This window comes from Coregonus lavaretus (assembly GCF_964263955.1).
Source record: "Coregonus lavaretus genome assembly, chromosome: 40".
In the NCBI taxonomy this organism is placed as follows: domain Eukaryota; kingdom Metazoa; phylum Chordata; class Actinopteri; order Salmoniformes; family Salmonidae; genus Coregonus; species Coregonus lavaretus.
Window position 1 is genome coordinate 9,819,357 of NC_140027.1, and position 18,970 is coordinate 9,838,326.

Here is an 18,970-nt window from a genome sequence, read left to right on the forward strand (position 1 = left end):
AGTCCAAGTATAATCCCGAACTGCAAATCTGCACATTTACAATAAATTCGAAGTCCATCCTACCTTCCAGGCCTCCTCCTTCAGGTGAGCCTCCATGGCCCTCACCTCCTCCAACAGGTCAATGGGTCCGTTGTTGTCAGCACAGCCCTGGTCCGAATGGACTTTCAGGGCCTTGACTCCCCGCCTGCCCTTCCTCTTCTTGCCCCTTTTGGAGGGAGCTCCAGTGGAAGGGTCGGGGACAGGATGCACGCTACTACTGCTGAATGACTTCTTTACCTGGATGGACTCCAGAGAGTGAGATCCGGGTCGAACTTGGGCTCCGTCCACCCCCACCACGTTCTTCAGTGGGGCCAGAGCTATGTGTTCAAGCCTTCGTGGCAAAGGCCTTAGCGGAGCTTTCGGGGGCAGAGTGCACTGCATAGTGGGGATGAAGTGGTGCGCGAAGGTGCTGCCAACACCGACGAGAGCAGTCCGGACGTAATTCTCGTGGACAGCACTTATCTTCCTTTGCTTTGCTTCCATGGCCTCTCTCTCAGCTCTCTGCATCTGCCGAAGTCTGGCGTCACTGATGAAGCCACGATGGCCTTCTGGGATTGTGTAGCTCTCCTGATAGCCCTGGATCACAATGGTGAAATGAATAGCAGAAGTGAAGTAGTCAAAATAGTTTCTACAGTGTGTCATATAAAGCTTTTAAGCTAAAGATTTTATGGATGTAAGCCTACTGTATATCTATGAAACCACAAAATAAACACAGTGATATTTTAGAAAAACTTTAGAAAAACTGATGAGCCTTACAAAACTTGAAGACTTGTCCTGGTCACCCTGTTGGTTTAAAGCCATGTTTTGCTTCCTCAAGTTTTCGATGACACTCTTCATCTTAGAGTTCTCTTTCTGGAGTTTGTCAATCTCACTTGTTTTTCTTCCTCGATAAGCCATTGATGATAAATATTAACACTCTCTAAATAAGAACTTAACCTATCTCTGTGAGAGATCTATCATGAACTGAGTGGAAATAGAATTTTGCCAGTCAGATGGAACCAGCAATGACATAATGGCAAGGGTTCCGTTACATTGTGATGTCATAATGGAGTCTGTTGACAGTGTTGATTAGCACATCAGCACATGGTGAACATTCATGAAAGCTTTTTGATTCCCATATAAAATCATAAATATGTGATGAATTTTTAAATACTATATAAATATACACTGAACAAAAATACAAACGCAACATGTAAAGTGTTGGTCCCATGTTTCATGAGCTGAAATTAAAGATCCCAGAAATTTTCCATACGCATAAAATCTTAATTCTCTCAAATTCTGTGCACACATTTCTCCTTAGATAACCAAGATAATCCATCCACCTGACAGCTGTGGCATATCAAGAAGCTGATTAAACGGCATGATCATTACACAGGTGCACCTTGTGCTGGGGACAATAAAAGGCCACTCTAAAATGTGCAGTTTTGTCACACAACACAATGCCACAGAGGTCTCTCCACCAGAGCTGTTGCCAGAGAACAGAATGTTCATTTCTCTACCATAAACCTCCTCCAACATTGTTTTAGAGACTTTGGCAGTACGTCCAATCAGCCTCACAACCGCAGACCACGTGTAACCACGCCAGTCCAGGACATTTGAGTCATTTAGCAGACGCTCTTATCCAGAGCAATTTACAGTTAGTGAGTGCATACATTTTTCATATTGGCCACCCGTGGGAATCGAACCCACAACCCTGGCGTTGCAAGCGCCATGCTCTACCAACTGAGCTACAGGAGGCTCCACATCCAGTTTCTTCACCAGCGGGATCATCTGAGACCAGCCACCCAGACAGCTGATGAAACTGTGGGTTTGCACAACCAAAAAATTTCTGCACAAACTGTCAGAAACCGTCTCAGGGAAGCTCATCTGCATACTTGTCGTCCTCACCATGGTCTTGACCTGACTGCAGTTCAGCGTCGTAACCGACTTCATTGGGCAAATGCTCACCTTCGATGGCCACTTGCACGCTGGAGAAGTTTGCTCTTCACGGATGAATCCCAGTTTCAACTGTACCGGGCAGATGGCAGACAGCGAGCGGTTTACTGATGTCAACGCTGTGAACAGAGTACCCCATGGTGGGGTGGGGTTATGGCATGGGCAGGCATAAGCCTCAGACAACAAACACAATTGCATTTTATCTAAGGCAATTTGAATGCACAGAGATACTGTGACGAGATCCTGAGGCCCATTGTCGTGCCATTCATCCACCGCCATCACCTCATGTTTCAGCATGATAATGCACGGCCCCATGTCATCGGATCTGTACACAATTCCTGGAAGCTGAAAATGTCCCAGATCTTCCTTGGCCTGGATACTCAACAGACATGTCACCCATTGAGCATGTTAGGGATTCTCTGGATTGACGTGTACGACAGCGTGTTCCAGTTCCCGGCAATATCCAGCAGAGTATACTTTTTGTTTATGAACGTCAGGGTTGAGGTCAATTCCATTTAAATTCCAGTCAATTCAGGAACTACACTGAAATTCCAATTCCAAATCTTTAATGTTTTTCAATTAGGAAAATGTGTAATTTAATCTGGTTTAGTTTCTGAATTGACTGGAATTTAAATGGAATTAACCACAACCCTGATGACCAATGAACAAATAATACATGCTGTATCCCCAAAAAATCACTAGAGGGAAACATTGCCTGGTATGTCTTACCATGAGAATGGACCTATCGTCTTACCTTACGATATGGAATAGCATGATTACAAGAATGTGGGATTCTGTGTACAGCACTTTAAAATGAAAGTGAATGTGATCTCTAAAGCAAACGGGATATTGTTTGAAGAAATTCTATTGGGTATGATGTCCATGGATGCCACACAAGGAAGCAGAGTTGACCTGAAAAATCGAAAGTGAAACTATCTGAGAAACACTGTCAAAACATTGGAGGCAGAACAAGTAGGTTAATTACGAGAGAAAGGTAGAAACAATGTAAAAAATATTTTAGCAACTTTTCCACAGCCAGTCAGTTGCACCACATTTGGATCTATAAGGCATAGATTTTAGTTTTTCTATAGTAGTAACTATACAGTACTGCATTTATTGTTGTTACTATCTATATGGATGTTTTGCTTTCTCTCAGTCCTGTCAAATTAACGCTGTACAGCTGGTATGGTGATCAGGGTTGACTTTCATTCAGTTAGTTCAGTAAAAATGAAAAGTCTTCATAATAAATGATGGGAGATTTGAATTAAATTATTCCCTGAAATGACCCCAGCCCTGGTGGTGACTATACAAATAACTCTCTATAGAGGGAGAAGATGGAGTTTAGTTCAGTAAAAAGGAAAAGGTTTGTGTTGTTCAGTGACACCTTGTATACTTTGTATACATTATGATATCATACTTTGTACTCAAATTAGCACACTTAAGGCTTGATTCAATCAGTAGAGAATATATGTGTTGTACTTCACGTTTAAAGATAATTTCTGATTGAGCCGACATATTCAGCGTTTACCGTGAATGCAGTCTCGCAACTGCGGGAACATTGCCTTTGTCAACCGCCCTATAAAGCGGATCTTCAGCGCTACGGATTGAATTAAGCCTTAGTCAATCATCTTTTGGGGGGGAATAAATCATGGAAACATACTTGAGTAAATAATCATTTGAGTTGGGAGATTTTAGAAAAGAAAACCTCTCTATGTCTACATCTTCAATATGTTTTTTCCCCAATAAATATATTATTGCTGTATGTGTACAACACATATAGCCTAACCCGGTACAGCCAGAAGAGGATAGGCCACCCCTCTCTCTGAGCTGGGTTCCTCTCCAGGTTTCTTCCTTGATGGGAGTTTTTCCAAGCCTCTGTGCTCTCACTTCTGCTTCGCTTGCACTTTGGGGTCTAGGCTGGGTTACTGTAAAGCACTTTGTGATAACTACTGATGTATAAAGGTCTTTATAAATACATTTGATTGATTGCTATCATCTGTTTACAAATTGGTGTCAACTGTGTGTCCGTTAGCAGAGCCATGCCAGCGAAGTCGGTGCAGTTCAGCGGTTGGGAGGCTGTGGTTGAGAAGCAGAGTGTCCTGAAACCTGGTCAGGCACCGCGGGGCAGACAAGGCTACACCATGTACCATGGAACCCACCGTGACAGAGCCCGAGCCATCATCACAGGGGGGTTCCAACCCTCGGCGGGGGGCACGTTGGGCCCGGGGGTCTACTGCAGCCGGGACATAGCCAAGGCACAGGGCTACCCCAGTGGTTGCCCCTCTGTGGAACACGTGGTACTGCAGCTGAAGGTCCGGGTGGGCCGCGTGAAGAAGATGGATGGGCAGAATGTAGCAATGTGGCACTCGTGGCAACAGAGCGGCTACGATACGGCCTGGCTGCCCTCCACCGTCAATGGGCGTGAGGAGGACTGCGTGAAAGACCCCAAGCGGGTGGCGGTGAACGGCATCGCGCACTGTGGCGACCCAGCCACGAAGCACGCCCTCGAGAAGCTCATCAGTCAGCAGAGACAGGGGGCGGAGTCAAGTGGGCGGGGACACGAGCAGGGGATTGTGGCCGGGTGTAAGCGGTGCAAGAAGCAGACACCGATTGGCCACTCTTTGGAGGTGTGTTGGGGGTGTGGCGCCACAGTATGCCCGTTTATGGACAAACATGTCTGCAAAAAGAGCAGTTGAAAGTGACAGCTTCTAAATACTGGAGACTTTATGATGATGACATTACTGGTTCGTTCGACAATAAAAAAGGTTTGTGTGGAATTAAATTAAGCTTTGTTGGTGACTTCATTATAGGTTTATTTGAAATCGGACGGCTCACTCATTGTCCCCCATGATGAAATCGGAGGGGGACTATGGATCTGTCTCCGTCCATTCGTACATTAGTACGTACAGTACGTACATTAGTTAGTCACACGCAAGGAGTCAATGAAATCCATTTGAGAAAAGGCCTAGGGAGAATCTCAATTGGGATTTGCTAAATTCCTCACGTCCTCTCCTCTGTTTTCTCCCCATCGAGGAGAAGACAGAGGTTGTGGTAACGTGGAAACATGCGCCCGTATGAAATGAGACTCAGGCAAATAACGTTTACAGAGGAGTAATCCCATAATACATGTGTAAAGAGGTAAAAATAAATTGAGCTAGTTCTGCTAAACATTTTATAATTAAGTAGCATGTCGTTTTTAAGAGAAAAACAACAGCTCTTTCAAAGGGGGTGATGTGGATTTCTAAACTCTTCCGCGATAAGATACACCTGAGGATCATCCACCGGAGGAGGAAATTGATGAGAGGAGCAAACTCCTCCATTCACCTACAGTGTATTAACGAATTGACACACACGCGACCACTTAACGGTTTACGGTCACGGATGAGAGGAGGAAGGAGAATTCGAGGAGAGGACAGACTTTTTCCCAATTAAGAATATTCCTTTGTTACAAGAGGCCCTTGCTCTGGCTTGCGCTACTTAAAGTCCTACCTGTCACAGATTAAACATGGAATACAATTTTATTTTATTGTAGGATATTTACATACATTTTTGATCACTTAAATGATTGGTATTTACACATTGAATCCGACTGCTTATAATAGTGGTAGATACAGTGTGGGCGAGGGGATGGATGGAGTAAAGCACAGGAGTGTGAAGAAGGAATATGCTTTAATCAGCTCAACAAGGTAGTCCGCAGCAATGCGTAAACACGATCCCAGGGCGACTTAAATGCGTACTGGGAACCAAACATACACGGGTAAATGTTCCTGGGGATAAAAATAATAAAATGCTCAACCGAGCATGCGAATACCTCCACAAAGAACAATCACACACAAAGACAAGGGGGGCAGAGGGAACACGTATACAGGTACTGATGAGGGGATATGAACCAGGTGTGTGTAACAAACAAGGCAAAACAATTTGAATGATGAGATGAGGAGCGGCAGTGGCTAGAAGGCCGGTGACGACGAACGCAGAAGCCTGCCCGAACAAGGAGATTAGGCAGCTTCGGAGGAATTCGTGACATACAGTATCTCCGAAGGACTGTTCCGGCTAGGGGTTAGGCAAACTTACTCCTTATCTCATGTTTCGGGCAAATGTGGATTTAGGCCGGGATTCAATCCGCTTAAACACGCTTGACATTTAAAGGTAATTTCCGATTGAGCGGTCATCTGCAGAATTTATCGTTAATTCGATCTCTGCATACGTCAAGGAAAATTCCTTTAAACACCGCATCGTCGGCTTTCCAGTGCGCTGCGCTATAAATGGAACTGGACTGAACTGCTAGTGATTTAGCGTTAGGTTTGTATGCTTAACTCAACATTTGTGTTACTCTTAGACCAACCTTGACTCTAAAAAGCAAATATTAAAGAAACACTAAAGTCCAGAAAGTGAGCCTACTTCGGTTGATATCAGGCTGCTCTGTCAAGTCAAAAGAATTTGGAAATAGCACACACACACACACACACACACACACAAACACACACACACACACACACACACACACACACAGTATGACTATGTCTGCCCAACCTGGTCTCAGAGCATTTTGTATTATTCTGTAAGTAAATCTGAAATTCAATTTAGTATGATATGTTGTGTTTCGTATGGTTCATAAGACAGATGGTTACTTAAGGCAAAAACTAAAGTACAGTGGTTGGTCGGGGTAGATAGGTGGGCGTATATGTCTAGTAACCCAAAGGTTGCGAGTTCAAATCTCATCACAGGCAACATTTCATCTACTTGCTACTTAGCATGTTAGCTAACCATTTCCCTAAACCTAACCCTTTTAGCTAACCCTAACCTTAACCCTTTTAGCTAACCATTCTCCTAACCCTTTAACCTAACTTCTAAACCTAACCCTGACCTTAACCCAAACCCTAACCCCTAGCCTAGCTAATGTTAACCAGGTAGCTAACGTTAGCCACCTAGCTAGAATTCGTAGCATAACATATTGTACGTTTTGCAAATTTGTAACATAATATTATTTGTAACATATCATATGAAATGGGTGATGGACAACCACAAATTAATACATAAGATATGAATTGAAACAGAATAATACGAAATGCTCTGAGACCAGGTTGGTCTGCCCCCAGAACCAAATCTAGTAGCTGGCCAGCATGCATGCACAATTTGGTTCTGGGTTCCGAGACTCCTCCCAGTTCTCCTCTGAATCATTCAGATGTTCATTGGCAAACTTCAGACGGCCCTGTATATGTGCTTTCTTGAGCAGGGGGACCTTGCGGGCGCTGCAGGATTTCAGTCCTTCACGGCGTAGTGTGTTACCAATTGTTTTCTTGGTGACTATGGTCCCAGCTGCTTTGAGATCATTGACAAGATCCTCCCGTGTAGTTCTGGGCTGATTCCTCACCGTTCTCATGATCATTGCAACTCCACGAGGCGAGATCTTGCATGGAGCCCCAGGCCGAAGGAGATTGACAGATTGACATTGTGTTTCTTCCATTTGCGAATAATTGCACCAACTGTTGTCACCTTCTCACCAAGCTGCTTGGCGATGTTCTTGTTGCCCATTCCAACCTTGTGTAGGTCTATAATCTTGTCCCTGACATCCTTGGAGAGCTCTTTGGTCTTGGCCATGGTGGAGAGTTTGGAATCTGATTGATTGATTGCTTCTGTGGACAGGTGTCTTTTATGCAGGTAACAAACTGAGATTAGGAGCACTCCCTTTAAGAGTGTGCTCCTAATCTCAGCTCGTTACCTGTATAAAAGACACCTGGGAGCCAGAAATCTTTCTGATTGAGAGGGGGTCAAATACTTATTTACCTCATTAAAATGCAAATCAATTTATAACATTTTTGACATGCGTTTTTCAGGATTTTTTTGTTGTTATTCTGTCTCTCACTGTTCAAATAAACCTAGCATTAAAATTATGGACTGATCATGTCTTTGTCAGTGGGCAAACGTACAAAATCAGCAGGGGATCAAATACTTTTTTCCCTCGCTGTACATGGGTTGCATGTTTCATCACAATATTGTTTTGAACGTTCGTTTTAGGACTGATGGCCAGCTGAATATTGACTCAATACATCCTCAATATGCGCTGATGAAGATTTGGTCTAAAGTACATTACTGTAGCTTGAAAACACGATGCCATTTCTACAGAAGGTAACTTATTAGTAGCAAAACCTTGTGTCTTCATTTTGATGTTGCCAGATTGACTTTAGTTGCAGTTTAACGTTAGCTAGCTAGCTAAGATCGAGAGGAGACCACCAAACTTTAGCTAGCTAAAGTTCGCATTTCTAGGAATTATTTACAAACTTGGCTAGCTAATGGCAACATTGCCATCTTTCTAAAGTGAAGTCGATGACATGATGATAATGGCAGTTGTTTCCTACTAAATATTTGCCTACTTTAGCAATGTCATCGTATTTCGAAGCCACTATAGTGTAATTTAGGCGAAACAGTCATAGCTCCTGTTCAACGTCATTAGCCCCGTTTTACTTTTGGACATCAATGTGGCTGCGGCTTCTGTAGAACGTTGATAACAATGGCAACGACTCGACCGCGTGATGGAGGTGCAATCCATGAAAATGTAAGTACCAATTCAGATACAATTGTGATCAAGTTGCTTTTCTCACGCCACATACATTACAGATTACATTTACGGAGCTTGTCTCTCTCTCATTTACGGTCACTGTCTCTCTCTCAGGCACAGACCTATCAGGAAAAGTGATCTTCTACGGGCAGGGTTTTGTACTATTAGAGCCGAAGAAACACAACGAGTCTTCGACTGTCTGCCTGACTTACTTCACCGACCTTACTCTTTGGACCTCTCTCTTCTCTTCTACTGATGAATTTTGCTTTTTGTCCTTGTGTTTCATGGCTATTTACATAGTTTTGTTCACAAGCTACGTTGTTTTTCAATGTTTGAGTTTCAACTGCTAGGGAAGAGAAGACAAAGCTGCTACTAATCAGACTCTCAATTTCACAGGTAGTGGTGGGGAGTCGACTCCAAAAGCATCGATTCGTCGACTCCTTGCCCGTCGACTCCCGTTGTCGACTCCAATTTCTGGGTGTCAAGCTTGGCCGAATCGACTCCTCGACTCCTAAAATTCAGTATTTTCTGCAACGGAGGAAACTATTGTCCGTAGTCTACTTCGAGAACATAAACTCTAGCATCTTTCACAGAAAATAAAGATAGAGCTAGCGAGGGAGAGAGGGAGATGGGAGGGGCAAAGCCAGGCATAGGTAGGTATGTTGGCCACCAGGCAGGCAGTCAGAACCGTGCATCGGTAATCAAAAGATGTAGGCTATAGGCTATCGCAATGCTGTATATCGCAATTTCTTGGCTTGCAATGTCTTGTGCAAGTTCACTAAAGTAGGTGCTTTCAATGAGTATGCTGAGCTATTCTACAAGCAACAGACCGAAGTCCAACACACACTAGCATTTTTCATAGCGAAAAGAAAGGGGCACAGGCGAGGGAGAGAGAGGATTGGGGCAGGCAGAGAGACAGTCAGAATCGTGGGCATAGGCTATACCGGTGGTTCCCAACCTTTATGGGTTACTGTACCACCAACTGAATTTTGCTCTGTCCGGAGTACCCCTGAAGTACCCCCTGGTGCATTTTACCAGTGGACCTATGATCTCATGAGTCTTCTCAAGTACCCCCTGTGGATATGCCAAGTACCCCCAGGGGTCCTAGTACCCCTGGTTGGGAACCACTGGGCTATACTGTATCTTGGTAATCTGTATCTAGCAATGCCTCATAAATTCATCAAAAGTATATTAATGTATATATTAGGCTATCAATGAGCATGGCTAAGCTGTTCTTCATAGTGCCAGTGAATTGAAGTTGAACATCCCCAAATGTATCAGTTTAATTAGGCCGAAATGTGCAATATAAGGTATTGCCTATTGTTTATTTAATGAAACCCTGGCTGACTGTTGATGTCCCAGGTCAGGGCTCTCCAACCATATTCCTGGAGAGCTACCTTCCTGTAGGTTTTTGCTCCAACATTTACATTTACATAATTTAGCAGACGCTCTTATCCAGAGCGACTTACAAATTGGTGCATTCAACTTATGATAGCAAGTGGGACAACCACTTTTATTTTTATTAAATTTTTTATGGGGGGTGGGGGAAGAAGGATTACTTTTATACTATTCCAGGTATTCTTTCAAGAGGTAGGGTTTCAAGTGTCTCCGGAAGGTGGTGAGTGACTCCACTGTCCTGGCGTCGTGGGGGAGCTTGTTCCACCATTGGGGTGCCAGAGCAGCGAATAGCTTTGACTGGGCTGAGCGGGAACTGTGCTTCCGTAGAGGTAAGGGAGCTAGCAGGCCAGAGGTGGATGAACGTAGTGCCCTCGTTTGGGTGTAGGGTCTGATCAGAGCCTGAAGGTAAGGAGGTGCCGTTCCCATCACAGCTCCGTAGGCAAGCACCATGGTCTTGTAGTAGATGCGAGCCTCAACTGGAAGCCAGTGGAGTGTGCGGAGGAGCGGGGTGACATGAGATAACTTGGGAAGGTTGAACACCAGACGGGCTGCAGCGTTCTGGATAAGTTGAAGGGGTTTAATGGCACAGGCAGGGAGCCCAGCCAACAGCGAGTTGCAGTAATCCAGACGGGAGATGACAAGTGCCTGGATTAGGACCTGTGCCACTTTCTGTGTAAGGTAGGGTCGTACTCTGCGAATGTTGTAGAGCATGAACCTGCAGGATCGGGTCACCGCTTTGATGTTAGCGGAGAACGACAGGGTATAGTCCAGGGTCACGCCAGGGTTCTTTGCACTCTGGGAGGAGGACACAATGGAGTTGTCAACCGTGATGGCGAGATCATGGAGCGGGCAGTCCTTCCCCGGGAGGAAGAGCAGCTCCGTCTTGCCGAGGTTCAGCTTGAGGGGGTGATCCGACAACCCCAGTTGTAACTAACCTGATTCAGCTTATCAACCAGCTAATTATTGAATCAGATGCGCTAGATTAGGGTTTGAGTGAAAACCTACAGGATGTTAGGTCTCCACGAACAGGGTAAGAGAGCCCTGTCCTAGGCAATAGATCTCAAAGCAGCATCCCCGCTAAACCTTTTGGAAATGGCAAGTTCACTTTCTCATCCATAAACACAGTCAAGTGCAAATAGGGTTCAGCAGCTGAAATCAGCAGGATGTGGGGCATTGTTATTAGGAAGGACGTCTACCATGGATGGATTGCTAAAATAATGATTATGATCACACTTGATCAATTTAAATATTATGGGGAGACCTATAGGCCTACATTTGGCAGCCACGCACGAGTTATCAGTGTAGCCTATTATTGTCTAGACATGCCGTTGAAATATCTTCACGCTTACAATAAAAACTTCCAGGCTTCCGTCGTAAGATTCAATTCATTAAAAAAAGATTAATTTAAAAGAACAGGGGGCAGTTTGGAAAAACTCATCCTGTGTGAATCGTCCTCTGGAATAACGCACATGCTTGGATAATAAGTACAAAACCAACGTCTCTAGTAATACCCGCCCGAATAGGGCTATATCATGGTATAGAATAGGCTTTTCAGAGTAGAGTGCGCCACATCATCCCATGGGATATCACTGAAATATTCTACTTCCTACACATCTTCTTTCTATAGTCAAACAAAATAGGCATTTTACAGGCAAATAGGCAGCATCATGCTCATGTCAGTATTCTAGAATGCAAATTTAGTCTTCCTAGTAGGACTGCAATAATGAGATGGTGTGTATGTGTGTGCACATTCGTTTCAGCGTGTTTTGGGAGTTGAGCAAGAGTCGACTCCTTTCGACTCCAATCACAGGAGTCGGAGTCGACTCCAAAAATCCTGGAGTTGTGCACCACTACTCACAGGCACAAAAATGACTCAGTCACTTTACCATGGTAACCTCCCGCCTTTAAAGGGGCAGGTGAAATTTTTTGTCTCATCTGTGATATTTTGGATAAAAGACTCAGGTCAGAAATGTTTTAATGAAATTAAACAGTATACCATATTACTTCTTACTAGTAATACATTTATTGTTTTAGAAACATCATAAAGCATGCTCATCCTTTATTTTGGCTGGTAAAAAATCTGATTGGCTGGTAGATTTTCTTTTGGGGGGGAATATGTTTCTAAACACTTCTACGTGAATGTGGATGCTATGAATGAATGTGGATAATACTGAATGAATCGTGAATAATGATGAGTGAGAAAGGTATGAATTCACAAATATCATACCCCCAAGAATCTACAGTCTCTTCCTTTCTGGTTAGAATTTCCACGACAGGGTCCACCACCCTGCAGCACCCCAACCCAACCATTCCCACTCAGCTTTAGGATCTTAGTGAAACATTCATTATTGGTTTCAGTTGTGTTAGGCCAATGCCAGAGTGACAACCAACCATATGGAAGGGCCAGGACTGAGCAGCCTAGCAGCTAGTGATTGCCTAAATAAGTATCTCAACTGACGTGGACATGTTTTCAATACAGACTCTTTCGTCGTACAGTATTCCATATAAGGCATCCAGACCTTATGAAAGTTGCACAGTATACCTTTAATCTGGTAATAAATAAAATCTAGTGATACATAACTTAACATTTCTGCCATCCATTGTGACATTGTTGGAGGATAACCAACCTTTCAATTAATGGCAATGCATTTCGTAGCCGCTATAAATGCTAGGTTACACAGTTTCTTCTGATAACAGTCTCCAGTATCAACATTCCCAAGCAAACAAAAACAGGGAGAAAGGAGAATCTGTAGACATGCTGAGATAAAATAACTTACATCTTTTCCAGTCTTTATGAAGTCATTTCAATAAAAATAATGTATTTCAATGTAGATATTATTTGTTTATCGTCCCATAATTTTGAATCAAAGGTGACCTAATTATTTGTTTGTTAAAAGCAACAACACCATTATGTATAAATGCCTTTATAGTGCATTGTAGAGATGAGCAGTAGATAAGTTCACAACCAGAAAACAGAAAACTAATTGCAAAAGTTGGGTCTTGATGGGGAAATCATGTTTGATGAGTGGTAGCTGACAATCTTGATACCTTTTTCACAACAGTTGCCTCACATTTGGTTGAGAAGTGTGTGTTTTGGAGTGTCAGTGTAGTATGTGTGAGTGTGTATGTGTGGTGTGTTTGTGTGTGTGTGTGTGTGTGTGTGTGTGTGTGTGTGTGTGTGTGTGTGTGTGTGTGTGTGTGTGTGTGTGTGTGTGTGTGTGTTTTGGAGTGTCAGTGTAGTATATGTGAGTGTGTGGTTAGAGTCCAGTGAGTGTATATCGAGCCTGTGCAAGACAGTCAGTGCAAAAAATAAGAATAAATCAGAATAAAATAAGGTGTCAATGCAAATAGTCCAGGTAGCCATTTGATTAACTGTTAACTGCAATATTATGGCTTAGGGGTAAAAGCTGTTAAGGAGCCTTTTGGCCCCAGACTTGGCGCTCCGAGACTGCTTACTGTGCGGTAGCAGAGACAACAGTCTATGACTTGGGTGGCTGTGACAATTTTTAGGGCCTTCCTCTGACACCGCCTGGTATAGAGCTTGAAGAATATTGAAAAGAATAATGGGCAAATGTTGCACAATCCAGGTGTGGAAAGCTCTTAGAGACTTACCCAGAAAGACTCACAGCTGTAATCACTGCCAAAGGTGCGTCTACAAAGTATTGACTCAAGGGTGTGAATACTTATGTAAATGAGATATTTCTGTATTTAATTTTCAATAAATTTGCAAACATTTCTTAAAACATGTTTTCGCTTTTCATTATGGGGTATTGTGTTTAGCTGGGTGAGAGAAAAATATATATTTAATCCATTTTGAATTCAGGCAGTAACACAACAAAATGTGGAAAAAGTCAAGGGGTATGAATACTTTCTGAAGACACTGTAGACAAGGATGGGGGCTTGGGGTTTTGATGGGAAAGGTCTAGACTTTACAGTGAAGGACCATGGTTAGCAGGTTTGACCTTCATTCCATTTCAACTCAATTAACTCTGAAAATGAAGTCAAATGCAGTTAATGAGTTCACTCAGTTCAGGAAACAACAATATCATTGAATTGCATTAGCTACGTTTTCAAATGTCCAATTACTAAATTCGCTGAGCTGAGCCAGACTGGAATGGAATCAGAGTTGTGCAGGCAGTTCACCCGTGATACAAGTCAGTATTCGACGTTAATCTATGGCTGAGAATGTTGGGAGATGACGTGGAAACCGGCCACTAGGGGCAACAGTGAGCGCTGTTACCTTTAAGTAAGTTTCGGTTTTGCTAGAACATTGTGGATGGGGATAAGCATCTGCCTCTGATTCCAAAGGTTTCATGGTTGAATCCAGCGATAGAAAGTAGTTTTTGATATTCTTGTTTTAAGCCTATCCCAAACCTTACCCTTACCTTAACCATTCGGAGTTAATGCCTAACCTTAACATTTCGGAGTTCATACCTAAACTTAACCCTAACCTTATAATCCAGAGTTAACGCCTAAACTTAACCTTAAACACTTTGAAATGTTACGTTTGGAACAACTTTGAAATTTGAAGTTTGAGAAACATGGATGAACGTCTAATTCTGATGTGAGACTGTGAGACCTTGTAGGAATTTAGATCCTAGCTGATAGATTTGTGGATCCAGGATCATAAATTGGGATATGGCTCCCTCTAGTGGTGCTTTTCCATATATAATTACCACCACGCCAGGGTGTCAACTGTGTTTTATGTTAATGTCAGCTCTAAAGACTTATGGCGAGGGAATCAACAACCTCTGCATCATTCAAGTCTGTTGCTTTGTGAGAAGGTGTTCAAGTTCACAGTTAGCCATTGTTATGTAAATGACAGGTGAAAAGAACACAGGGCCTTGCCTTGGCCCGAAGTGAGAGCAGGTCTGCCGGAGCGATGGATAAAACACTATGGTGTAAATCTTGTATGGAAATGCACCATTAGAAGCTGGATGTAGAAACCAATGATAGAAACTCTGGATGGTCGTGTTTGTGAGGCACCATCTTTTACTTGAGCATAATTTAGGTCACTGTAAACAAGGGCAACAAAGCCCAAATCCAATGATAATCAAACAGAAAGAAAGAAGCAAACATTATTTTTTATCCCCACCAGTGACTACGCTTTTCCACTTGTGCTCTGACTAGCTATCCCCCTTTCCCTTTCTTTAAATGTTCTCACCTAAATTCTTGGGTAGTCCCATCTATGCAAATGGTATGTCCGCCAGCTAGTGGTGTTTTTCAGTATGACATGACTGGAGTCCTGTCTACCTCTATAAGCTTGCTACTGTGTTTCCCACTCAAGGTAAGCACTTTATCACATTTCTATGTCTGAAGGAACTTGATAAATCCAAGTAAGGTCATTCTGAGCAAGTTACAGAGCCCGGGAGGTGACACAAATTAGATTTGATTTGAAATTGTACCCATGTAATATAGAACGTGCCCATTAATTACTGAAACAAGCTCACAAAAAAATGCCCACCAAATATAAAACATGCTCACGAATTTCTACAAAACGAGCACAAATTGATATAAAAGATGGCCACAAATTATGAAACAAGCTCACGAATTGTAAAATGTCCCCATACTTTTATATACATCCACTATACTTTTAGCTTTGGATGTTATGATGATATTCCCTGGAGGTCGGGGCCCACAGGGCAGGTGCCCTGCGTGCCCGTTCGGTAATCTGGCCCTAATCATCAAGTTAAACCATAGGTATTGTTGTTACACATCCTCACACTGTCTTGGAGGATAAAACTGAGACAGTAGCCAGCTTCCATTTCACCTCATTTTATTGTCCAAAGAATGTTCTCATAGTCCATAAGTATTGGATGAAAATCCACAATGTTGGTGCCATACAGGAGCACTGACCAATCTGGCTCCAAAAGAAGACTGCTGGTTTTGAGGATGGTGTAGAGGTCAGTGGTTTCAGTAGACCACTGTTGGGCTGGTAGATCAGATATGCGCTTTGAGGCAAGGTCATTTAGTGCTTTGAATGTGGTTGATATCGCCTTATAGTGGATTCAGGACTTGGACAAGGAGTCAATGCAGCTTAAAGATCCATTTACATTGGGGTTTGGATGATAGGGTCAAATTTCTTAGAACGAGCGAGTTCTGAAAATATTGGAGTTTGGGGACTGGAGGGGATACAGTGGGGGAAAAAAGTATTTAGTCAGCCACAATTGTGCAAGTTCTCCCACTTAAAAAGATGAGAGAGGCCTGTAATTTTCATCATAGGTACACGTCAACTATGACAGACAAATTGAGAAGAAAAGAATTCCAGAAAATCACATTGTAGGATTTTTAATGAATTTATTTGCAAATTATGGTGGAAAATAAGTATTTGGTCACCTACAAACAAGCAAGATTTCTGGCTCTCACAGACCTGTAACTTCTTCTTTAAGAGGCTCCTCTGTCCTCCACTTGTTACCTGTATTAATGGCACCTGTTTGAACTTGTTATCAGTATAAAAGACACCTGTCCACAACCTCAAACAGTCACACTCCAAACTCCACTATGGCCAAGATCAAAGAGCTGTCAAAGGACACCAGAAACAAAATTGTAGACCTGCACCAGGCTGGGAAGACTGAATCTGCAATAGGTAAGCAGCTTGGTTTGAAGAAATCAACTGTGGGAGCAATTATTAGGAAATGGAAGACATACAAGACCACTGATAATCTCCCTCGATCTGGGGCTCCACGCAAGATCTCACCCCGTGGGGTCAAAATTATCACAAGAACGGTGAGTAAAAATCCCAGAACCACACCTAGTGAATGACCTGCAGAGAGCTGGGACCAAAGTAACAAAGCCTACCATCAGTAACACACTACGCCGCCAGGGACTCAAATCCTGCAGTGCAAGACGTGTCCCCCTGCTTAAGCCAGTACATGTCCAGGCCCGTCTGAAGTTTGCTAGAGCGCATTTGGATGATCCAGAAGAGGATTGGGAGAATGTCATATGGTCAGATGAAATCAAAATAGAACTTTTTGGTAAAAACTCAACTCGTCGTGTTTGGAGGACAAAGAATGCTGAGTTGCATCCAAAGAACACCATACCTACTGTGAAGCATGGGGGTGGAAACATCATGCTTTGGGGCTGTTTTTCTGCAAAGGGACCAGGACGACTGATCCGTGTAAAGGAAAGAATGAATGGGGCCATGTATCGTGAGATTTTGAGTGAAAACCTCCTTCCATCAGCAAGGGCATTGAAGATGAAACGTGGCTGGGTCTTTCAGCATGACAATGATCCCAAACACACCGCCCGGGCAACGAAGGAGTGGCTTCGTAAGAAGCATTTCAAGGTCCTGGAGTGGCCTAGCCAGTCTCCAGATCTCAACCCAATAGAAAATCTTTGGAGGGAGTTGAAAGTCCGTGTTGCCCAGCGACAGCCCCAAAACATCACTGCTCTAGAGGAGATCTGCATGGAGGAATGGGCCAAAATACCAGCAACAGTGTGTAAAAACCTTGTGAAGACTTACAGAAAACGTTTGACCCGTGTCATTGCCAACAAAGGGTATATAAGAAAGTATTGAGAAACTTTTGTTATTGACCAAATACTTATTTTCCACCATAATTTGCAAATAAATTCATTAAAAATCCTACAATGTGATTTTCTGGATTTGTTTTCTCATTTTGTCTTGGCCATAGTGGAGTTTGGAGTGTGACTGTTTGAGGTTGTGGACAGGTGTCTTTTATACTGATAACAAGTTCAAACAGGTGCCATTAATACAGGTAACAAGTGGAGGACAGAGGAGCCTCTTAAAGAAGAAGTTACAGGTATGTGAGAGCCAGAAATCTTGCTTGTTTGTAGGTGACCAAATACTTATTTTCCACCATAATTTGCAAATAAATTCATAAAAAATCCTACAATGTGATTTTCTGGAATTTTTTTCTTCTCAATTTGTCTGTCATAGTTGACGTGTACCTATGATGAAAATTACAGGCCTCTCTCATCTTTTTAAGGGGGAGAACTTGCACAATTGGTGGCTGACTAAATACTTTCCCCCAGTGTAATAGTAAAGTTGGGAAATGTGCAAATATTTAGATACAAATATATAGTCAAGTTGGGGATTATTTAGATATTCCTGTTGAAAAATAGAAAAGACAGAAAGATAGAATGTTACAGTATTTTAAATTCATCCCACTGGGCCAAAACTGGTTGAATCAACGTTGTTTCCACATCATTTCAACAACAAAAAAATCTATGTGATGACGGTGAACCTGATTACATTTTCAAGAAGTAATCAACGTAAGTTAATGTCGTCCATTTTTGGTTGATTTCACATTTTGGTTGATTTCCCAAATGTAAATCAAAACTAGACATTGAACTGACGTCTGTGCCCAGTGGGATTGGATTTCTGTAATCATATCAACTCATTTGTCATACTTCTTCCACTCATCCAGAGAGAACGTACCTTGCTTTGAGGTTAAGCTTTGAGATGACTTCCCTCAAGGATTCTCGCTCTTTCTTCGGAGCGAATTTGTCCCACATTTTAGCAAAGTCGCTATAGGTGGCCATGTTTTTCAAGATATTGCGACCATGATGCCTGTGGACAAATATATTTATATCATCTTAAACGTGCGACAGATCAAACAATTTCTGCTGTCTGTGATTAAAAACTATACACAATTGATGGCAACCTGAGAAAAATGTTGGGTTTTATTTTTCTCATAATTGGATCTGTATGAGATGACTACCTTGGAAGGAATGCATTGATGTAGATTGTTTCACTTGGCAAGCTGTGATTAATGTGAGGAGCTGTTTTAGGGAGTAAGGGGAGATAAGAACTTGTGTCTCAAAGTACTAGACCTCACTGCCTCTTTGTATTCTGTGAAACTGTCCTTGAACATGGAGTACAGTGGGAGGATGTCTTTCTGGGTGCTGGCTCTGCAGGTTATTATCATAGCAACCATGCCTGGCAACAACTGGAATGCCAAGGAGTTGAGACCAACCCCCGCGCCAACGGATTGGCTGAAATGGAGTCTGAACCACACTCAGTCCTTTGCTCTGGTTGGCCAACAGAAGAAGGGACTGCTTTCTGTCAGAGTATTTGAG

The 18,970-nt window shown here is 42.8% G+C and overlaps 1 protein-coding gene across 4 annotated transcripts; it reads left to right on the plus strand.

Annotated features, from left to right (window-relative positions):
• The first annotated feature begins 2,704 nt into the window (after positions 1-2,704).
• Positions 2,705-4,753, plus strand: LOC311113496 (uncharacterized protein). 4 transcript variants are annotated; one of them, XM_084156726.1, is made up of 2 exons: positions 2,705-2,968; positions 4,007-4,753. In XM_084156726.1, the coding sequence occupies exon 2, from the start codon at positions 4,014-4,016 to the stop codon at positions 4,668-4,670; it is 657 nt and encodes a 218-aa protein (XP_084012852.1). In that variant the 5' UTR covers positions 2,705-2,968; positions 4,007-4,013; the 3' UTR covers positions 4,671-4,753. The 4 variants fall into 4 exon arrangements, with proteins under 4 accessions (XP_084012852.1, XP_084012854.1, XP_084012851.1 ...); XM_084156728.1 differs by having other exon boundaries at positions 4,010-4,745; XM_084156725.1 differs by having other exon boundaries at positions 2,705-2,946; positions 4,007-4,745.
• Positions 4,754-18,970: the final 14,217 nt, after the last annotated feature.